The following is a 17,112-nucleotide window of genomic DNA, read 5'->3' on the forward strand; positions in this document are numbered from 1 at the left end:
ACCTCTTGTTCAGCCAATCGCTAAGACAAACAAATTTGTTTACATTTACAGGAGATGCTGCTACCTGCTTCTTATTTACATCACCTGAAAGTGAGAACAGGCATTCGCACGACACTTTTGTAGCTGGCGTTGCAAGGTGTTTATGTGCCAGATATGCTAAACATTCGTATGCCCCTTCACACTTTGGCCATCATTCTAGAGGACATGCATCCAAGCTGAGGATGCTCACTAAAAAATAATGCATTAATTAAATTTGTGACTGAACTCCTTGGGGGAGAACTGTATGTCTTTGGCTTCAGCTTTGTTTTACCCTCATTCTGCCATATACTTCATGTTATAGCAGTCTCGGATGATGACCCAGCATGTTTATTTGAAGAACACTTTCACAGCAGATTTGATAAAACGCAAAGAAGATACCAAAGTGAGATTTCTAAAAAATAGCTACAGCATTCCACCCAAGGTTTAAGAATCAGAAGTGCCTTCCAAAATCTGAGAGGGACGAGGTGTGGAGCATGGTTTTGTTTTTTACAGTGCAAATATTTGTAATAAAAATAAATATAAAGTGAGCACTATACACTTTATATTCTGTGTTCTAATTGAAATCAGTATACTGGAAAATGTAGAAAACATCTAATATTTAAACAAATGGTATTCCATTATTGTTTAATGCGATTAATCACGATTAATTTTTTTAATTGCTTGACAGCCCCAAATAAAATTAACACTCACATGGGGATTCACGAAGAATCCTCAGCAAGAGGAATTCACTTTGTACAGTCTTTAATATTCCTTCAAGCCACATGATAGAACATAGTTTATTCCATTCATTATACTATTCATCTCGGAAGTGAAGAAACTAATTTCTTACTTTGTTTACAAGAGGATCAGCCAGACCGTCTCCTCCACGTTTGTCATTCTTTTCTATATGCACTGGAAATTGAACAGAGAAGAAACATTCTAGAGTTCCAGATATTTTCAGAATTTGTTATTCTGTTGTTTACTTTATTCCTCTTTGTTATTCACATGTTGTGGGCACATTCTAGCTTAACCTCCAGAAAGCTACATATATCCTTTTAAGCTTTGCCTTATCAGTATGAAAAGAACCTTGCTTTGATGATGATAAAGTACCCAATCACAGTCTTGACCCTACAGAAGATCATAAGAACACAGGACTTTCCATCGATTCATCAAGTCCAGAATCACATCACCAGAACAGATTACTACCTGATTCTTTACAGAAAGGAGGAAAATACCTATCCTGTATTTTAGCAATTGCATAATGCTGGACAAAGGGAGAGAAGAGTTTATGCTTTCCCAACTCTGCAGTAGTTAGTTAGAACACCCAGAAGCATGAAGTTTGATTAGCTTTATTTCAGTACGTACGCAGTAAGCAACATTATTATTCTGTTATGGTAATAAAATTATCCAAACCTTTAAAACAATTTTTTATTGAAATTAATGGTGGTGAAAGGTGCCGAGCTGGCAGCTCTACAATATGACATCCTCTATTTGTGCATGGACTAGGTAGAGCATGGACACAAGTGGAAGCTTCTCCATCCTGCTTTCCTAGTATGCTCAGCCCTGAACACGAGGGCCCCACCTCTAGAAGTAAGAGGGTATTCAGTTTTCTTGGCCCATTTGTTGTTCACCTTCTCTGCTGAGATTGTTAACTAAAGGGCCAATTAGTGACAATTGTGGTGGTGATTTCATGATTTAACACTTGTTCACTAAAGACTTTACTCAGGCTACCATATTCATTTCATATAGGCCACCAAGTAACAATCAGATGGCAACATCTTTTTGGACACTACAAGAAGCAACTAGAAATTAGAGCTTTCATAACTATATTGTCATTAGATCACAGAAAGAGAGGCTACTTCTCCAAGTAGTAACTACGGTAACTGGAGTTCTTTGAAAAGTGTTGTCTATGTATATATTCCACTGCTGGTAGTGCACGTGCACATGTGCATGGTTTTTTGGCCAGTAGTTTCTGTTGGGGTTGTGCATGTGCCTTGAGTGTCCTTGTGCTCTGCACTGGGAGCATAAAGAATGGAGTGGCCCAGCTGCCACTCAGTTCCTTCTCTATTCAGAATCCAAATGTTATAGGACTAGTGCTCATTAAATTTTTTCAAACAAAACATTTTTTCCTCAAAAAATCCCTGAAGATACTGTGTATGACCAAGTCCTTGATCTCCCATCCGTGGTTGGACGAAAAATGTTTGCTCAGCCTGTCTGCCAAGATATTCTACAGACCTGGTAGAGAACCACAATAAGGGTTATCTGATAACGGATACATCAGTTCCATAGTTAAACTTCCTCCTGACACAACAAAGATGATCTTGCACCTCCGTCTGTTTATATAGAACATGGCAGTCATGTTGTCCATCATGATTTGAATTTGATTGACCCTGAATACACAGAAGGAATACCGAGCAGGCTCTGTGAACTGCTCTGAGCTGCAACACATATATATGCAGTTGATCTTTGTCTAGAATCCAAAGGCCTTGCACACTGCAATGATCCATGTGTGCCCCCCAGAGGGAACCATCTGTCACTATGGATGTGGATGGAAGGTGGTGGTGCAAATGTTAGCCTCTTTCAAACACATTCGGAATCTTCCCATCAATCTAGGGACATTGGGATATTTTGTGGTACTAAAAGAGGCATAGCTAAGCAATGCCTGCTCCGAACATCAACTGATTTTAGCCAAACCTGCATGCAAGGAAGGTGCCATAAGTCCACGAAGACTTGGGGAAGTCATCACTTTGGTGTTTGGACTTGACTAAATCTGTGATATGACAGTGGACATGTTCTTGAATATGTCCTGAGGCAGATATGCTCTGGCTGTTATAGAATCTATAACAGCTCTAGAAACTATAACAGTTCCTGTAAATTCTATTCTTTGAATTGGTGTCAGTCCGGACTTTTCTTTGTTGATTTTTTGTTCAAACTGGATGGAGTATCTGACTGATACTATTTCTAGTACCCAATGGTCTGGTGTAATTGAAGCCCATATATTTTGGAAGAAGTTCGGCTGATTTCTGAAAGGAAAGATGCAAAAGTCTAGATCCTGAAAAGTGGCACTGCAATTCTTGAGCAACCTGTCAAAATGGTTGTTTATGAGCTGATGTAATCTGAGAGTATGGGTTGCTAATGTAGAAAGTCTCTTTTTCTGAAAATGCTGCCTCTTTCTGGAGGCCCTACACCTCTTTGGTGATAGAATGCACTTAGCACAGATCTCAGTCTTTAATAAGTAGGTGATTGTCATGGAGTCACCAGGGCGATGCTCTGGAACTACTCCCTATGAAGCCAGTCAGGACTCTGGGGGAGCACATGGACCACCTCCATCTCATAATCCTGGAAGGACAGACTCCAACTCAGGAGCTTGGCATTGGCTCCTCCAGGGCTGGCGCTTCCATTTAGGCGACCGCCTGGGCGCCAGGATTTGGGAGGGTGGCACTGTGCGGCCCTCGGCGGCAATTCGGCGGCAGGGGGGACCTTCCATGCTCCATATCTTCGGCGGCAATTCGGCGGCTTGGGGGTCCTTCTGTGCTCCGGATCTTTGGCGGCAATTCTGCGGCAGGTTCTTCACTCGCTCCAGGACCTGCCGCTGAAGTGCCTCGAAAACCGGGGGTGCGGGAGGACCCCCCCGCCGCCGAATTGCCACCAACCAGGAGCGCAGAAGGACCCCCACCTAGGATGCCAAAAACCATGGTGCCGCTCCTGGGCTCCTCTCATCTGGTGCAGCCACGGCAGGGTGAGTGATCCAGGTACACAGTGAAGTGCCATCCAAATAGATTCAGCTGCAGCCTTTTAAGAGCCCACTCCATGGTCAGGCATTCCTTCTCTATGGCTGCATAGCCCTGCTCCCAGAGCAGCAGCTTCCTGCTCAGGTACGTGATGGGATGTTTCTCCCCCTTTTGCACTGCGCCCAGCCCTGTGTTTGGGGCATCGGTGAACACCATAAAGGGCTTGTCAAAGTCTGAGTTTCCCAGCACTGGGCCCTTGACCTTCTTCAGCATGCAGAGAGCCCTCTGGCACTGCTCAGTCCAGACCAGCTTTTCTGGCTTACCCTTGTTGCATAGCTCAGTGATGGGAGCTGACACAGAGCTACCGTGTGACACAAACCTCCAGTAGTGCCCCACCATCCCAATAAAGGCCTGGGCCTGTTTCTTAGTCTGGGGAGAAGGCCGATCTCTGATTGCCCTCATCTTGGCCGGTTCCGGCTTTAGGCAGCCACTCCCCACTTTGTGGCCCAGGTGCAACACCTCTGCCATCCCCACCTTCCACGTCCCAGCTTTTACAGTCAGCTTTTACACTCAACCTCATCTTCACCTGGCACACATGGTCCTCCCAGGTCTGGCTAATGGCACAAATATCATCAATGTATGCTAGGGTAAAATTCTCCATCCTCCCCAGTAACTGATCCACCTGGCGCTGGTAGGTGACCAGCACCTCCTTGAGCCCGAAAGATAGGACCAGGGACTTTTACAGCCCAAAGGGGTGACAAAAGCAAGTTTCAACCTGGCATCTGGATCTAAAGGCATCTGCCAGTAGCGTTTGGTGAGATCCCTGGTCATGGGGTATTGAGACCCCCCCAACTTGTCTAGGATTTCATCAGGCTTGGTATGGGCAGGCACTATACATGGGTGATGGCACTGAGATTCTGTTAGGCCACAAAATCAGATGGACCCATCTTTCCTGGGGACCAGCACCATGGGAGGCCCCCCGGGGGCTGGTGGATGGCTGGATTACCCCTAAAGCCAGCATGTCTCTGACCTCTCCCTCCAGGGCCTGCTGTGTTCCCAGTTACTCTGAATGGGGAACACCTGATGGGAGGGCCGGTTCTGGTCTCCACCCGGTGGACAGCTTGTTTAGTGAGCCCAGGCCAGTTGGAAAACAGCTGTTGGTACGAATGCAGCATCTCTCTGATCTCTACTTGCTTGACAAGGGTTAGCTGGTCAGAAAGGGGAATTTATTCCAGCAAGGGGCCGGCTCCTGTTTCAGGAAGAGACTTACCAGGGGATCTTCCCCTTTCTCCCACTGGCCACACATGGCCAGTATCAGCCTCTCCCTGTCACAGTATGGCTCCATGATGTTGACCGGCTCCCCTCGGTGGCTGTGAGCCTGGTTGGGCAGTTCCAGCACATCGTTCTCCTCATTCAGCTGCTTGTTCACCTTGAAGAGCCTGTCCCAGGCAGCTTGCAGCTTATTTTTCTCATCAAGATGAGATCCCTCACCTGGTCCCCGGTGCCAAAGGCTGAGCGGTAGTACCAGACCTTCTGCCTTCCTTGGGCCCTGGCTAGGTTCTCCCTGGCAGGACCCGTGAGCTCAGCGAGCTTTTCCTGGAAAGTCAGTACATACTCCAACATTGATTCTCCATCAGGGGAGGTCTTCCCCTCCCATTCGTCCCTCACCCAGTCCAGGGCCACCTTTCGAAAAGACTCCTCTATGACAGGTAGGTGTCTGAAGGTTGCTTTATCCTTGTCCTGGACCTTTTGTACCTCTGGACAAGGCAGCCCTGGTTAGCAGGTGTCTTGCCCTGGCTGTGGTTCCCCACACTCAGCTGGGGTCTCTAATCTTCCTGGGCTCAGCTTTGCCCCTGCTGGGCCAGTGAGGGCAGGCAGCGAGCCCACTGCTTTGCTCATAGCATCAGAGCCACCATGAGGCACCTCCCCCATGTGCAGGAGGGTAGGAAGTATCTCTCTGTCTCACCAGCTCCCGGGCTCTGGTTACAGAAAGGCAGGTATCCTGGGTTTAGCAGCTCCTCCCCCTGCCAGCAAGGTCATTTGCATTTTCACTGACTACTTCAGTCTCAGCCAATTGGTTCTCTGGATTCAAATTCAAATCCTCGGCTGTTACAGGAGCAGGCCTGGATCCTGTCCCAAAGAGACACAATCATCCCGCAACAGGAGGTGACAGCTGATATCTTGGAGAACCCCAATTACCAGCCAGCCCAACCCCTCCTGTTTCTGTGTAACACCGATAGACCTCCGTCATCAGCAGGCGGGATCCAACCAGGGACCTCAGGAGCTTAGTGCATGAGCTTCTACCGCGTGAGCTAAAAGCCAACGGGCTGTTAGCTAAGGCTGCAGAACAGACTCAGTTAACTCTCTCTCTAAGTGGTCTCGGTGTCACTAGATGGGACAGAACACCACACCCAGAAGGTGTGTGGGTTACATCTGCACAGTGATCTGGGCCATAGGCAGGGTGAGGGGCATCATCCCTGGGACCTTCACCCAGGTCACACAGCCTCTCAGCATCTGGTGAGGCTAAACCACCTGGGGCCTGACAATAGTTCTTTCTATTGCAGGGTCTCGCCACCCTAGAAATGTCTCCCCATTGACCACCACCTTCCGCTTTGACTGGAGGTCCGAGGGACCTGAGCCCAGGAGAGTCCACGCAGACATAGATGCTGGGGCCAGGAGTGAGAGCCAGCCTGCCACCCCACCCCTCTAGCTAAACAGCTCTATGGCCTTGGGACCCAGGAAGGGGGCTAGACACCAGAGCCTTTCTGCAGGGCCAACCTGGTTCCAATTGCAAGCCTTCCCAAAGGCCATGAGACAGGCATCTATATCTCCCCCCTCCTTAACCTGGGGCAGCAATTTAGTATTGAGATTCCTTGTGGAATTGGTACCCCAGGGTCCATCCCCACTCACCCCTGGGCAGGTCCTTCTGCCTCTCAGCTCAGTCATCACTAGTTCATGCTGCCTCTGTTTCTCTTGCTATTCTGCTTCATGCCTTCCCTGTCTCTCATGGTCCTCTGACTCCTTTGATCTCAGCTCCAATTCCATCCATCTCAGATCCCCAACGGGGTACCCAGTGGAGACCCCTGCCAGTCTGGGACATGCGTCTCCAGGACACTCGACTGCTCCCACCCTCTTTTGAAGCCACAGCTGGGTCAGGAGCTGATGCGGGCCCTGGGGCTGCCTCGCGGCCCAAGCTGGGTCAGGAACCAGCTCCTTAGAGCAATTCTCCTCTTCCAACTGAGCAATCAGCTTTGCCTTAGTGAGCTTTTCAATGCGCAGCCGTCTCTCTTTGCTGTGACAGACCCAAACCAATGGGGTACAGGAGTCTGGTAGAGGGCAAATATACTGGTCACTGGATGAGTAGTTTTCTGTTCCCTGAGTCACCACAGCAGGGGCTGCACTAGAGTAATCAGGAACCTGCTAGAACCAATTAAGGCAGACAGGCTGATTAGATCACCTGCAGCCATTCAAGGCAGGCTAATCAGGGCACCTGGGTTTAAAAAGGAGCTCACTCCAGTCAGGCGGGGAGGAGCCAGAGGAGAGGAAGTGCCTGTGAGGAGCTGGGAGCAAGAGGCGCAAGGAGCTGAGAGTGAGAGGGTGTGCTGCTGGAGGACTACGGAGTACAAGCGTTATCAGACACCAGGAGGAAGGTCCTGTGGTGAGGATAAAGAAGGTGTTTGGAGGAGGCCATAGGGAAGTAGCCCAGGGAGTTGTAGCTATCATGCAGCTGTTACAGGAGGCACTATAGACAGCTGCTATCCACAGGGCCCTGGGCAGGAACCCAGAGTAGAGGGCGGGCCCAGGTTCCCCCCAAACCTCCCAACTCCTGATCAGACACAGGAGGAGTTGATCCAGACTGTGAGGAAGATCACTGAGGTGAGAGAATCTGCCAATAAGCGCAGGACCCACCAAGGTAGAGGAGGAACTTTGTCACACTGCACAGCTCTACAATGTCTTTCTTAAGAAGATGGTTACAGGCCATCTCCACATTGTTCCCAAGTGGTCATGGATTTACAGGCCTGTGCTCTCTCAGCTCCCCACGATCCCTGGGAGGAACCCCTTCAGTGGGACAGCCCTTCTCGGGGGTCCACTCTATCTCAGAGTGAGGCCTTAAGCTCCTCCACCTCCTGGAACTGCAGCTCTTGGAGACTTCAGCACTAATCCCCCTTCGTTTTACTGCTCTCCAGTCACTTACTGCAGGACGCTGTGTCCAGGGGGTGCAGTTTATCCCAGCTCTCCCACCCGTTGCCACGGAATCACCAGGATGATGCTCTGGAACTACTCCATATGAATCCAGTCAGGACTCTGGAGGAGCATGCCTCCTCTCTCTGAGCATACTGTCTCCAGGGCAAGAAGCTTACACAGCTTCAACCTTCCTAGGTCTGACCTCAGAGCATTCAGCATCCCCTTCCACACTGTGCACTTCCTGCAGCGCGTCTGCCCAGCCGGGGCTCCTGGGGAAGCCAGAGGGTCCTGCACCACAACTCCACAGTCAGACGTGACTCTCAGCCAGCCGGTAAAACAGAAGGTTTAATAGTCAACAGGAACACAAAGTAGGACAGAACTTGTTAGCACAGAAATCAGTGACTTTCAGCCAAGTCCATCTTGAGGGGAGGGCAGCCCAAGGCCAGGGCTTTGGTCCTCCCCTTGCACTCCAAGCCAGCTGAGACTGACTTTCTTCCAGCTGCCCTGCCTGTTGCTCCTCCTCTGGCCTTTGAAACACCCCGATCAGCTGCCCACTGAGAAAACTGAGACCACTTTGCCAGGTAGTCCAGATGTGTGGAGAGCTGTCTGCTTTCCAGGAGGATATGCTGAACCTCTTCTGAGCATGTCCTTTCCTCCTGGCCTAACCATTGAGCAGCCACGCCATGAGGTGGAGTGCCGCTAGGCTGGGGTGGAGGAGGTGGCCCTGGTCCTGGGAGAGCAGGTCCAGGCGGGATGGCAATGGTGGGGCGACTGCCAGGCTCGTGAGAGTCCCGTACTAATGTTGCCTGGGCCATGCTGGCACTACCAGGAGGACCCGGGCCCTGTTCATTTTTATCTTTTCTAAGACCTTGCTGATCAGCGGGATCGGGGGGAAGGCATAGAGAAGCTGGTCCGACCAGGATAGGAGGAAGGAATCGGAGATGGCGCCCACGCCCAACCCGCCCTGGAGCAGAAGCGGGGAGACTGGCGGTTTTGCAGTCGCGAACAGGTCCACCTGGGGAATTCCTCATTCTTGGAAAATCCTGTGCACCACCTCTGGGTGCAGTGAACACTCATGCTGAGAGGAGAAGTCTCGGCTCAGGTGATCCGCCTGCGAGTTCTGGGTGCTGGTAAGTTGTGGGCTTGTAGGCAAACGTCGTGGGCTAAACAGAAGTCCCACAGCCTGAGGGCTTCCTGGCAGAGGACAGAGGAGCGGGACCTGCCTTGCCTGTTGATGTAAAACATCAAGGCTGTGTTGTCCATGAGAACCCTGACAACTCTGCCCTCCAGGTGCAAGTGGAAGGCCACGCATGCCAGACGGACTGCCCTGAGCTCCTTGAAGTTTATATGCAGGGCAAGGTCCTGCGCAGACCACAGACCCTGGGTCTGAACCTTCCCCACGTGGGCTCCCCACCCCAGGTCCAATGCGTTGGACACCAGCTCCACTGATGGGGCCTTGCCGCTGAATGGAACCCCATGGAGCATGTTCCCTGGGGAGGACCACCATTGTAGGGCGATGATCACCGGTTCGGGCACAGTGAGGACTTTGTCCATCCTGTCTCTGGACTGGGAGAACACTGAGGCTAACCAGAGCTGGAGGGGCCTCATCCTGAGTCTGGTGTGGTGAACCACATATGTGCATGCCGACATGTGACCCAGGAGCTGGATGCATGCTCTGGCTGTGGTCACGGGGAACCCTGTGACTGTGTCTATGAGCCCTTTTAGGGTCTTGAATCTGTCTGGTGGGAGGGAGGCCCTGACTGTTGTTGCATCCAGGACTGCCTTGATAAACTCTATGCGCTGCACCGGGACTAACGTGGACTTGGTGTCATTTAGCAACAGGCCCAGGGTGGCGCATGTGGACAGGAGGAGCACCACATGATCCTGCACCTGCCACCTGGAGCTGCCATTGACCAGCCAGTTGTTGAGATAGGGGAAGATCTGAACTCCACGACACCTGAGGTAGGCCACCACCAAAGACATGCACTTTGTGAACACCCTGAGAGCAGTGGACAGGCCAAACGGGAGGACCGTAAATTAGTAGTGTTCCTGCCCAACCGTGAAATGGAGGAAGTGCCTGTGCCCCTCGAATATATGAATGTGGAAGTACATGGCCTGCAGATTGAGGACAGCGAACCTGGCCCCAGGATCCAGGGAGGGGATGATGGAGGCCAGAGAGACTATGTGAAACTTGAGCTTTACCATGTACCGATTCAGGCCTCACAGGTCCAAGATGGGCCTGAGCCCCCCTTTGGCCTTCAGGAGAAGGAAATAGCAGGAGTAGTACCCTTTGCTTCTGAACTTGCTGGCACCACTTCCACACTCAAAGGCCAAGGATTCACCCCATCTCCTGCTCGAGAGGGGATGGAGGGTGATTGGATGGGGTAGACATAAACTGGAGGGTGTAGCCCCAGGAGACGGTGTTGAGGACCCAACGGTCCAAGGTCTGCCGTGACCACTCCGGGAGAAAAGCACACAACTGGTTGGAGAAGAGAAGCTTTATTGTGGATCGATCCCTGGTATGAACTGGTATGTCGCCCCTGGGCATCCTGTCAAAACTGATGTTTTCTGCCTGTTTGCCCTTGGAAGGCCCAGGTTGGGGGGCAGACCAGGACAGCCTCTGCAGGTGTTTCTAATAGTTCCATGACTTTTCATAAGGAAGCTCGTATTTAGAGTGGGTGACCTGGGTGGGAGCCTGCTGAGGCTTAAACTTGGTCCTGGCTGGAGCTGGGACATAGAGACCAAGTGTCTTAAGAGTTGTGCACGAATCTTTCAGGTCATGCAATTTCACGTCCGTCTGTTCTGCAAACAGGGCCTTGCCATCGAACAGAAGGTCCTGCAAGGAGTTCTGTGCCTTGCTAGACAGCCCAGACAGCAGGCGCCACAATGCCCTCCTCATGGACACTGTGGAGGCCACAGACCTTGCAGCTGTATCTGTGGCATCCGATGCTGCCTGCAAGGTCACCCTGTCAGCCGTTGTACCCTCCTCCACCAGAGCCTTGAAAAGACGGTTACTCACCTTTGTAACTGTTGTTCTTCGAGATGTGTTGCTCACATCCATTCCAGGTAGGTGTGCGCGCCGCGCGTGCACGTTCGTCGGAAACTTTTTTTACCCTAGCAACTCCAGTGGGCCGGCAGGTCGCCCCCTAGAGTGGCGCCGCCATGGCGCTCTATATATACCCCTGCCGGCCCGCCCGCTCCTCAGTTCCTTCTTGCCGGCTACTCCGACAGTGGGGAAGGAGGACGGGTGTGGAATGGATGTGAGCAACACATCTCGAAGAACAACAGTTACAAAGGTGAGTAACCGTCTTTTCTTCTTCGAGTGATTGCTCACATCCATTCCAGGTAGGTGACTCCCAAGCCATACCTAGGCGGTGGGGTCGGAGTGAGAAGTCGCGGCACGGAGCACTGCAGTTCCGAAGGCCGCATCCTCCCGCGACTGCTGGACCAGGGCGTAGTGGGAAGCAAAGGTGTGGACCGATGACCAGGTCGCTGCCCGACAGATCTCTTGGATGGGCACTCGGGCGAGGAAAGCTAGCGACGACGCCTGCGCCCTGGTAGAATGCGCAGTCACACGGCCCGTAGGGACATGGGCCAAGTCATAACAGGTCCTCATACAGGACGTAACCCAAGAGGATACCCTCTGGGAGGAGATAGGAAGCCCTTTCATACGGTCCGCTACCGCCACGAAAAGCTGGGGGGATTTTCGGAAGGGCTTAGTCCTCTCTATGTAGAACGCGAGAGCCCTACGGACATCCAGCGAGTGGAGCTGCTGCTCCCCCTGAGGAGTGAGGTTTTGGGAAAAAAACCAGAAGGAAAATCTCTTGGTTGACGTGGAAGGCTGAGACCACCTTGGGCAGAAAAGCAGGGTGTGGTCTCAGCTGCACCTTGTCCTTGTGGAAGACCGTATATGGGGGGTCTACCACAAGAGCTCGGAGCTCCGACACCCGTCTAGCTGAGGTGATAGCCACTAGAAAGGCAGTTTTCCAAGAGAGGTAGAGCAGGGAGCAAGTAGCTAACGGCTCAAAGGGGGGCCCCATGAGCCGGGACAACACCAGGTTAAGATCCCAGGTTGGAGCAGGGGGACGGACGTTAGGGAATAAACGTTCCAGCCCTTTAAGGAATCTCGACACCGTCGGGTGAGAAAAAACGGAGCGACCGTCCGCACCCGGGTGAAAGGTGGAGATAGCTGCTAGGTGGACTCGCAACGACGATAAGGCCAGACCTTGCCCTTTGAGGGACCAAACGTAGTCCAAGATTTCGGTTACCGAAACTTCCATAGGGCGGAGATTTCTCTCTACGCACCAACAGGAGAAGCGCTTCCATTTCGCCGAATATGTGGCTCTTGTGGACGGTTTCCTGCTGCTCAAGAGCACCTCTCTCACAGGCGTGGAGCAGCGCAGCTCGGAACCAGTCAGCCACGCAGGAGCCACGCCGCTAGGTGCAGCGACTGCAGGTCTGGGTGACAGAGGGTCCCGTGGTCCTGGGTAATCAGGTCCGGATGAAGGGGCAGGGGAACTGGGTCGGCTATGGCCAAGTCCAGCAGCATGGTGTACCAGTGCTGCCTGGGCCATGCCGGGGCCACCATGATCACGAGAGCCCTGTCCCTGCGCACCTTCAGGAGGACCTTGTGGACCAGAGGGAACGGGGGAAATGCATAGTACAGGTGGGTTGACCACTGGATGAGGAAGGCATCCGCTATCGACCCCGGCTCCCTGCCCTGAAAGGAGCAGAACGCTTGGCACTTCCTGTTCCCTTTGGACGCGAAGAGGTCCACCCGGGGATAACCCCACCTCCGGAAAATGGAGATAGCGACGTCCGGGCGAAGGGACCACTCGTGTGACAGGAAGGATCTGCTCAATCGATCTGCCAGAGTGTACCGTACTCCAGGGAGGAAGGAAGCCCTGAGGTGAATGGAGTGGGCTACGCAAAAGTCCCAGAGTCGTATCGCCTCGTGGCACAGGGAGGAGGACCTGGTGCCGCCCTGCTTGTTGATATAGTACATGGTCGTCGTGTTGTCCGTGAACACGGCGACACAACGACCCTGAAGCTGATGACAGAACGCTTGACAAGCAAGGCGGACCGCTCTCAACTCCCGCATGTTGATGTGGAGCCCCACCTCCTCCTGGGACCACAGGCCCTGTGTCCGCAGGGTCCCTAGGTGGGCCCCCCAGCCTAGATCTGAGGCATCCGTTGTCAGGGATACCGAGGGCTGAGAGGGGTGAAAGGGAAGACCCGCACATAATACGGACTGGTCTAACCACCAGCCGAGAGAATCTAAGACCTTCTGGGGGATTGTGACTAACATGTCTAAAGGTTGCCTTGCCGGCCTGTAATGACTGATAAGCCACAGCTGGAGAGGCCTCATGTGGAGCCGAGCGTAGTCGGTCACAAAAGTGCACGCCGCCATGTGGCCTAACAGGGTTAGACATGTCCTCACTGACGTCAATGGGGCTGACCGCAAACGTTGAACGATCGCCGCCATGGTCTGGAACCGTTGCAGAGGCAGCGAGGCCCTGCCCACAGTGGCATCCAGGACGGCCCCGATAAATTCCACCTTCTGCGTGGGCCTCAGAGTGGACTTGTCTGTGTTTATCAAGAGGCCCAGACTTGCAAATATGGCGGTGATCATGCGGACATGGCTGTTGACCTGCTGTTCCGACGTGCCCCGAATCAACCAGTTGTCCAGATAAGGGAACACGTGGACACGGTTGCGCCGAAGATGCGCCACGACAACTGCCATGCATTTTGTAAATACCCTCGGGGCCGTGGACAGGCCGAATGGGAGGACCGCAAATTGATAATGAAGAGCCCCCACAACGAAGCGGAGAAAGCGTCTGTGGCGCGGCCAAATGGCAATGTGGAAATACGCGTCCTGCATGTCGAGGGCGGCGTACCAGTCTCCCGGATCCAGGGATGGAATAATGGTCCCCAGGGATACCATGCGGAACTTCAACTTCACGAGGTATTTGTTGAGTTCTCGCAGGTCGAGGATAGGCCTGAGGCCCCCCTTGGCCTTGGGGATCAGAAAGTAGCGGGAATAAAACCCCTTGCCTTTCTCGTTTTCCGGAACCGCCTCTATAGCTCCTTTGCTGAGGAGCGTCTGCACCTCCTGCCGAAGGAATTGCTCGTGAGAGGGGTCCCTGAAGAGGGACGAGGAAGGAGGGCGGGAAGGAGGAAATGAAACAAACTGCAGGCGGTATCCCGTCTGCACCATGCTTAAGACCCAGCGGTCCGATGTTATTTGGGACCACGCCGGGAGGAAAAACGAAAGGCGGTTGGAAAATGGGGGGGGAAGGATCCATAGGGGAAACTGTTACCGCGCCCTCGGGCGCACCTTCAAAATGAAGGCTTAGGACCAGGCGGGGGTTTTGAGGAGCCTTGGTTCTGCCCCCCTTGGTTCCCAGACTGCCTGCGCCTGCCGTTCCTGCCGCGGCGCCTGTAAAGGTCCTGCCGCTGGCGGAACTGGGAAAACGGCCTACGTTGTTGCTGTTGTTGCGACCTAAAGGGTCTACGCTGCGTCACGGGGGTGTGCATCCCGAGGGACCGCATAATGACCCGGTTGTCTTTTAGACTCTTGAGTCTGGGGTCTGTCTTATCAGAAAACAGGCCCTGGCCTTCGAAAGGAAGGTCCTGTATAGTGTGCTGGAGCTCCGGCGGAAGGCCGGAAACCTGCAGCCAGGAGATGCGACGCATCGTAACTCCTGACGCGAGGGTACGGGCAGCCGAGTCCGCAGCGTCCAAGGAGGCTTGTAAGGCCGTGCGTGCGACCTTCTTGCCTTCGTCCAAGATGGCCGTAAACTCTTGGCGAGCATCCTGTGGCAGCAGCTCCTTAAATTTGTCCACTGCCACCCAGGAGTTAAAGGCGTATCTGCTCAGCAGGGCCTGTTGGTTAGAGACCCTGAGCTGCAGCGCCCCAGCCAAATACACCTTACGGCCAAGGAGGTCCATCCGCCTGGCTTCTCTGGATTTGGGGGCCGGAGCCTCCTGGCCGTGACGCTCCCTATCGTTCACCGATTGCACCACCAGTGAACCGGGAGTCGGGTGAACATGTAGATATTCGTATCCCCTAGAAGGGGCCATGTACTTTCTCTCGACTCCTTTCGCTGTCGGAGGGATGGAGGCCGGGGACTGCCAAATAGTATTGGCGTTGGCCTGGATGGTCCGTATGAAGGGCAGGGCGACCCTGGTGGGAGCATCAGAAGAGAGGATGGTGACAATTGGATCCTCTATCTCCGAGACCTCCTCTGCCTGCAGACTCAGATTTTGAGCCAATCGCCTGAGGAGGTCCTGGTGCGCCCTGAGATCCAGCGGGGGGGGACTGTTGGAGGAGGTACCCGCCACCGCCTCATCTGGGGAGGAGGATGATGAGACCCCAGGCACGAGAGTGTCTAACTGAGGGTCTTCCTCAGCCCTCGCCTCTGCCTCCGGAGCCGCAGCGGAGTCCTGCTGTTTGGACCCTTCCTCCCCTTCCGGGGAGGGAGGGGGGCGAGACAAGGAGGCTTCAGGGGCCCTACGCTCCGCAGTCGCCGGTCTAGCAGGGAGCTGCTGGGGGCCCTGGGCCTGATGGTATGCCCAGGGTGTCCAGAATCCCCACTGTTGTGGGCCTTGGTCTTGCAGCGGCGGATCACCGAACAGCGCCGCCTGCCGGTCGGTGCCCAGCGCATACCCGCTGTCCGTCTGGGAGGATACGGACGGCTGTCTCGAGGGCCACGGTGGGGCCGACCCCGGATGGTAAGGGTCTGCGCGGGCCGGCACGGGGGATCGTCTCGGTGCCGGGGACCGGTGCCGGGAGTCATATCGGTGCCGGGACCGGGATCGGGACCGGGATCTGTCACGGTGCCGGGATCCTAATCGGTACCGGGTGCCGCTTCGGTACTGGGACCTGCCACCAGCTCGGTGCCGGGAGGTCGACCGGGACCTACCACCAGCTCGGCGCCGGGAGGTCGACCGAGACCGGGACCTGCCACCAGCTCGGTGCCGGGAGGTCGACCGGTGCGGCGAGTAGCGTCGGGACCTGCTCCTGGAGTCGCGGTGCCGGTGTCGCCGACTGGAGCCTGACCGCGACCGCCTCGATGCCGACCGTTGCCGCGAGTGCGACCGGTGCCGCTGAGGGGAGCGGTGCCGGGACTGCGAGCGGCGTCGGGATCTGGAGCGCCCAAGATGTCGGGACCTGGATGGCGAACGACTGTCTCTGGGCGGCGCCGACATCATGGGCTTGCCTCTGGACACAACCCGCACCGGAGGTACCGGGGGTGGCAGCCGAGTGGGCTCAGTCAGGGCAATAAGGTCCCGAGCCGAGGCGAAGGTCTCCGGTGTGGATGGGACCACTACCTCAACCCCAGATCTCATGGGGGAGCTCGGCGGCACCGGACTCAACGGACCCGCCGGGCCCGGAGTCAACGGTGCTGACGGTGCCGGCGGCGCCGCGGCCGATGTCGAGGCCGGGCGCTCAAGCCGGGTCTGCCTGGCCGGAGTATCAGACTTCGACGGCCTTGGCTCTGATTCCAGTGCCGGAGAGGGTCGGTGCCGAGGAGTCTTCTCGGTGCCGGAGCGATCCGGTGCCGGTGCCGATACCACGGCCTGCGAAGCCGACGGGTCAAGTGCCGCCTCCATTAGGAGAGTTCGGAGCCTCTGATCCCTCTCCTTCTTTGTCCTCGGCTTAAAAGCCTTACAGATGCGGCACTTGTCGGATCTGTGCGATTCCCCGAGGCACTTCAGGCACGCTTCGTGGGGATCGCTGGTAGGCATGGGCTTCTTGCAGGCCGCACACTGCTTGAAGCCCGGCGAAACAGGCATGAGCCTGGCGCCGGGTGCCGGGAAGGGCTAAGCCCCCGGCGAAGAACTACTTAACAACTATTTAACTAAACTATCTACTTAACAAACTAATTAACAACTATAATGGAACTAGAGATGAACGATAGATAAACGATAGAGAACTAGGAGAGCTAGGGACGTGGAGGACAGCTAAGCCGCGCTCCACAGTTCCAACGACCGACACGGCGGTAAGAAGGAACTGAGGAGCGGGCGGGCCGGCAGGGGTATATATAGAGCGCCATGGCGGCGCCACTCTAGGGGGCGACCTGCCGGCCCACTGGAGTTGCTAGGGTAAAAAAAGTTTCCGACGAACGTGCACGCGCGGCGCGCACACCTACCTGGAATGGATGTGAGCAATCAC

The 17,112-nt window shown here is 54.3% G+C and overlaps 1 protein-coding gene across 5 annotated transcripts in view; it reads right to left on the reverse strand.

The window, feature by feature from the left end:
- Positions 1-17,112, reverse strand: part of SPAG17 (sperm associated antigen 17) — a 300,949-nt gene that overhangs the window by 131,923 nt on the left and 151,914 nt on the right. For all 5 annotated transcript variants that reach the window (XR_003996664.1, XM_030534836.1, XM_030534846.1 and 2 more), the window contains exon 15: positions 869-930. Coding sequence is in view for 4 of the 5 variants with exons in the window: in XM_030534836.1 (XP_030390696.1) it covers positions 869-930 (62 nt within the window). In the remaining variant the exon portion in view is untranslated. The remainder of the gene's footprint in view (positions 1-868; positions 931-17,112) is intronic.

Source organism: Gopherus evgoodei, chromosome 1 (assembly GCF_007399415.2).
Source record: "Gopherus evgoodei ecotype Sinaloan lineage chromosome 1, rGopEvg1_v1.p, whole genome shotgun sequence".
Classification (NCBI taxonomy): domain Eukaryota; kingdom Metazoa; phylum Chordata; order Testudines; family Testudinidae; genus Gopherus; species Gopherus evgoodei.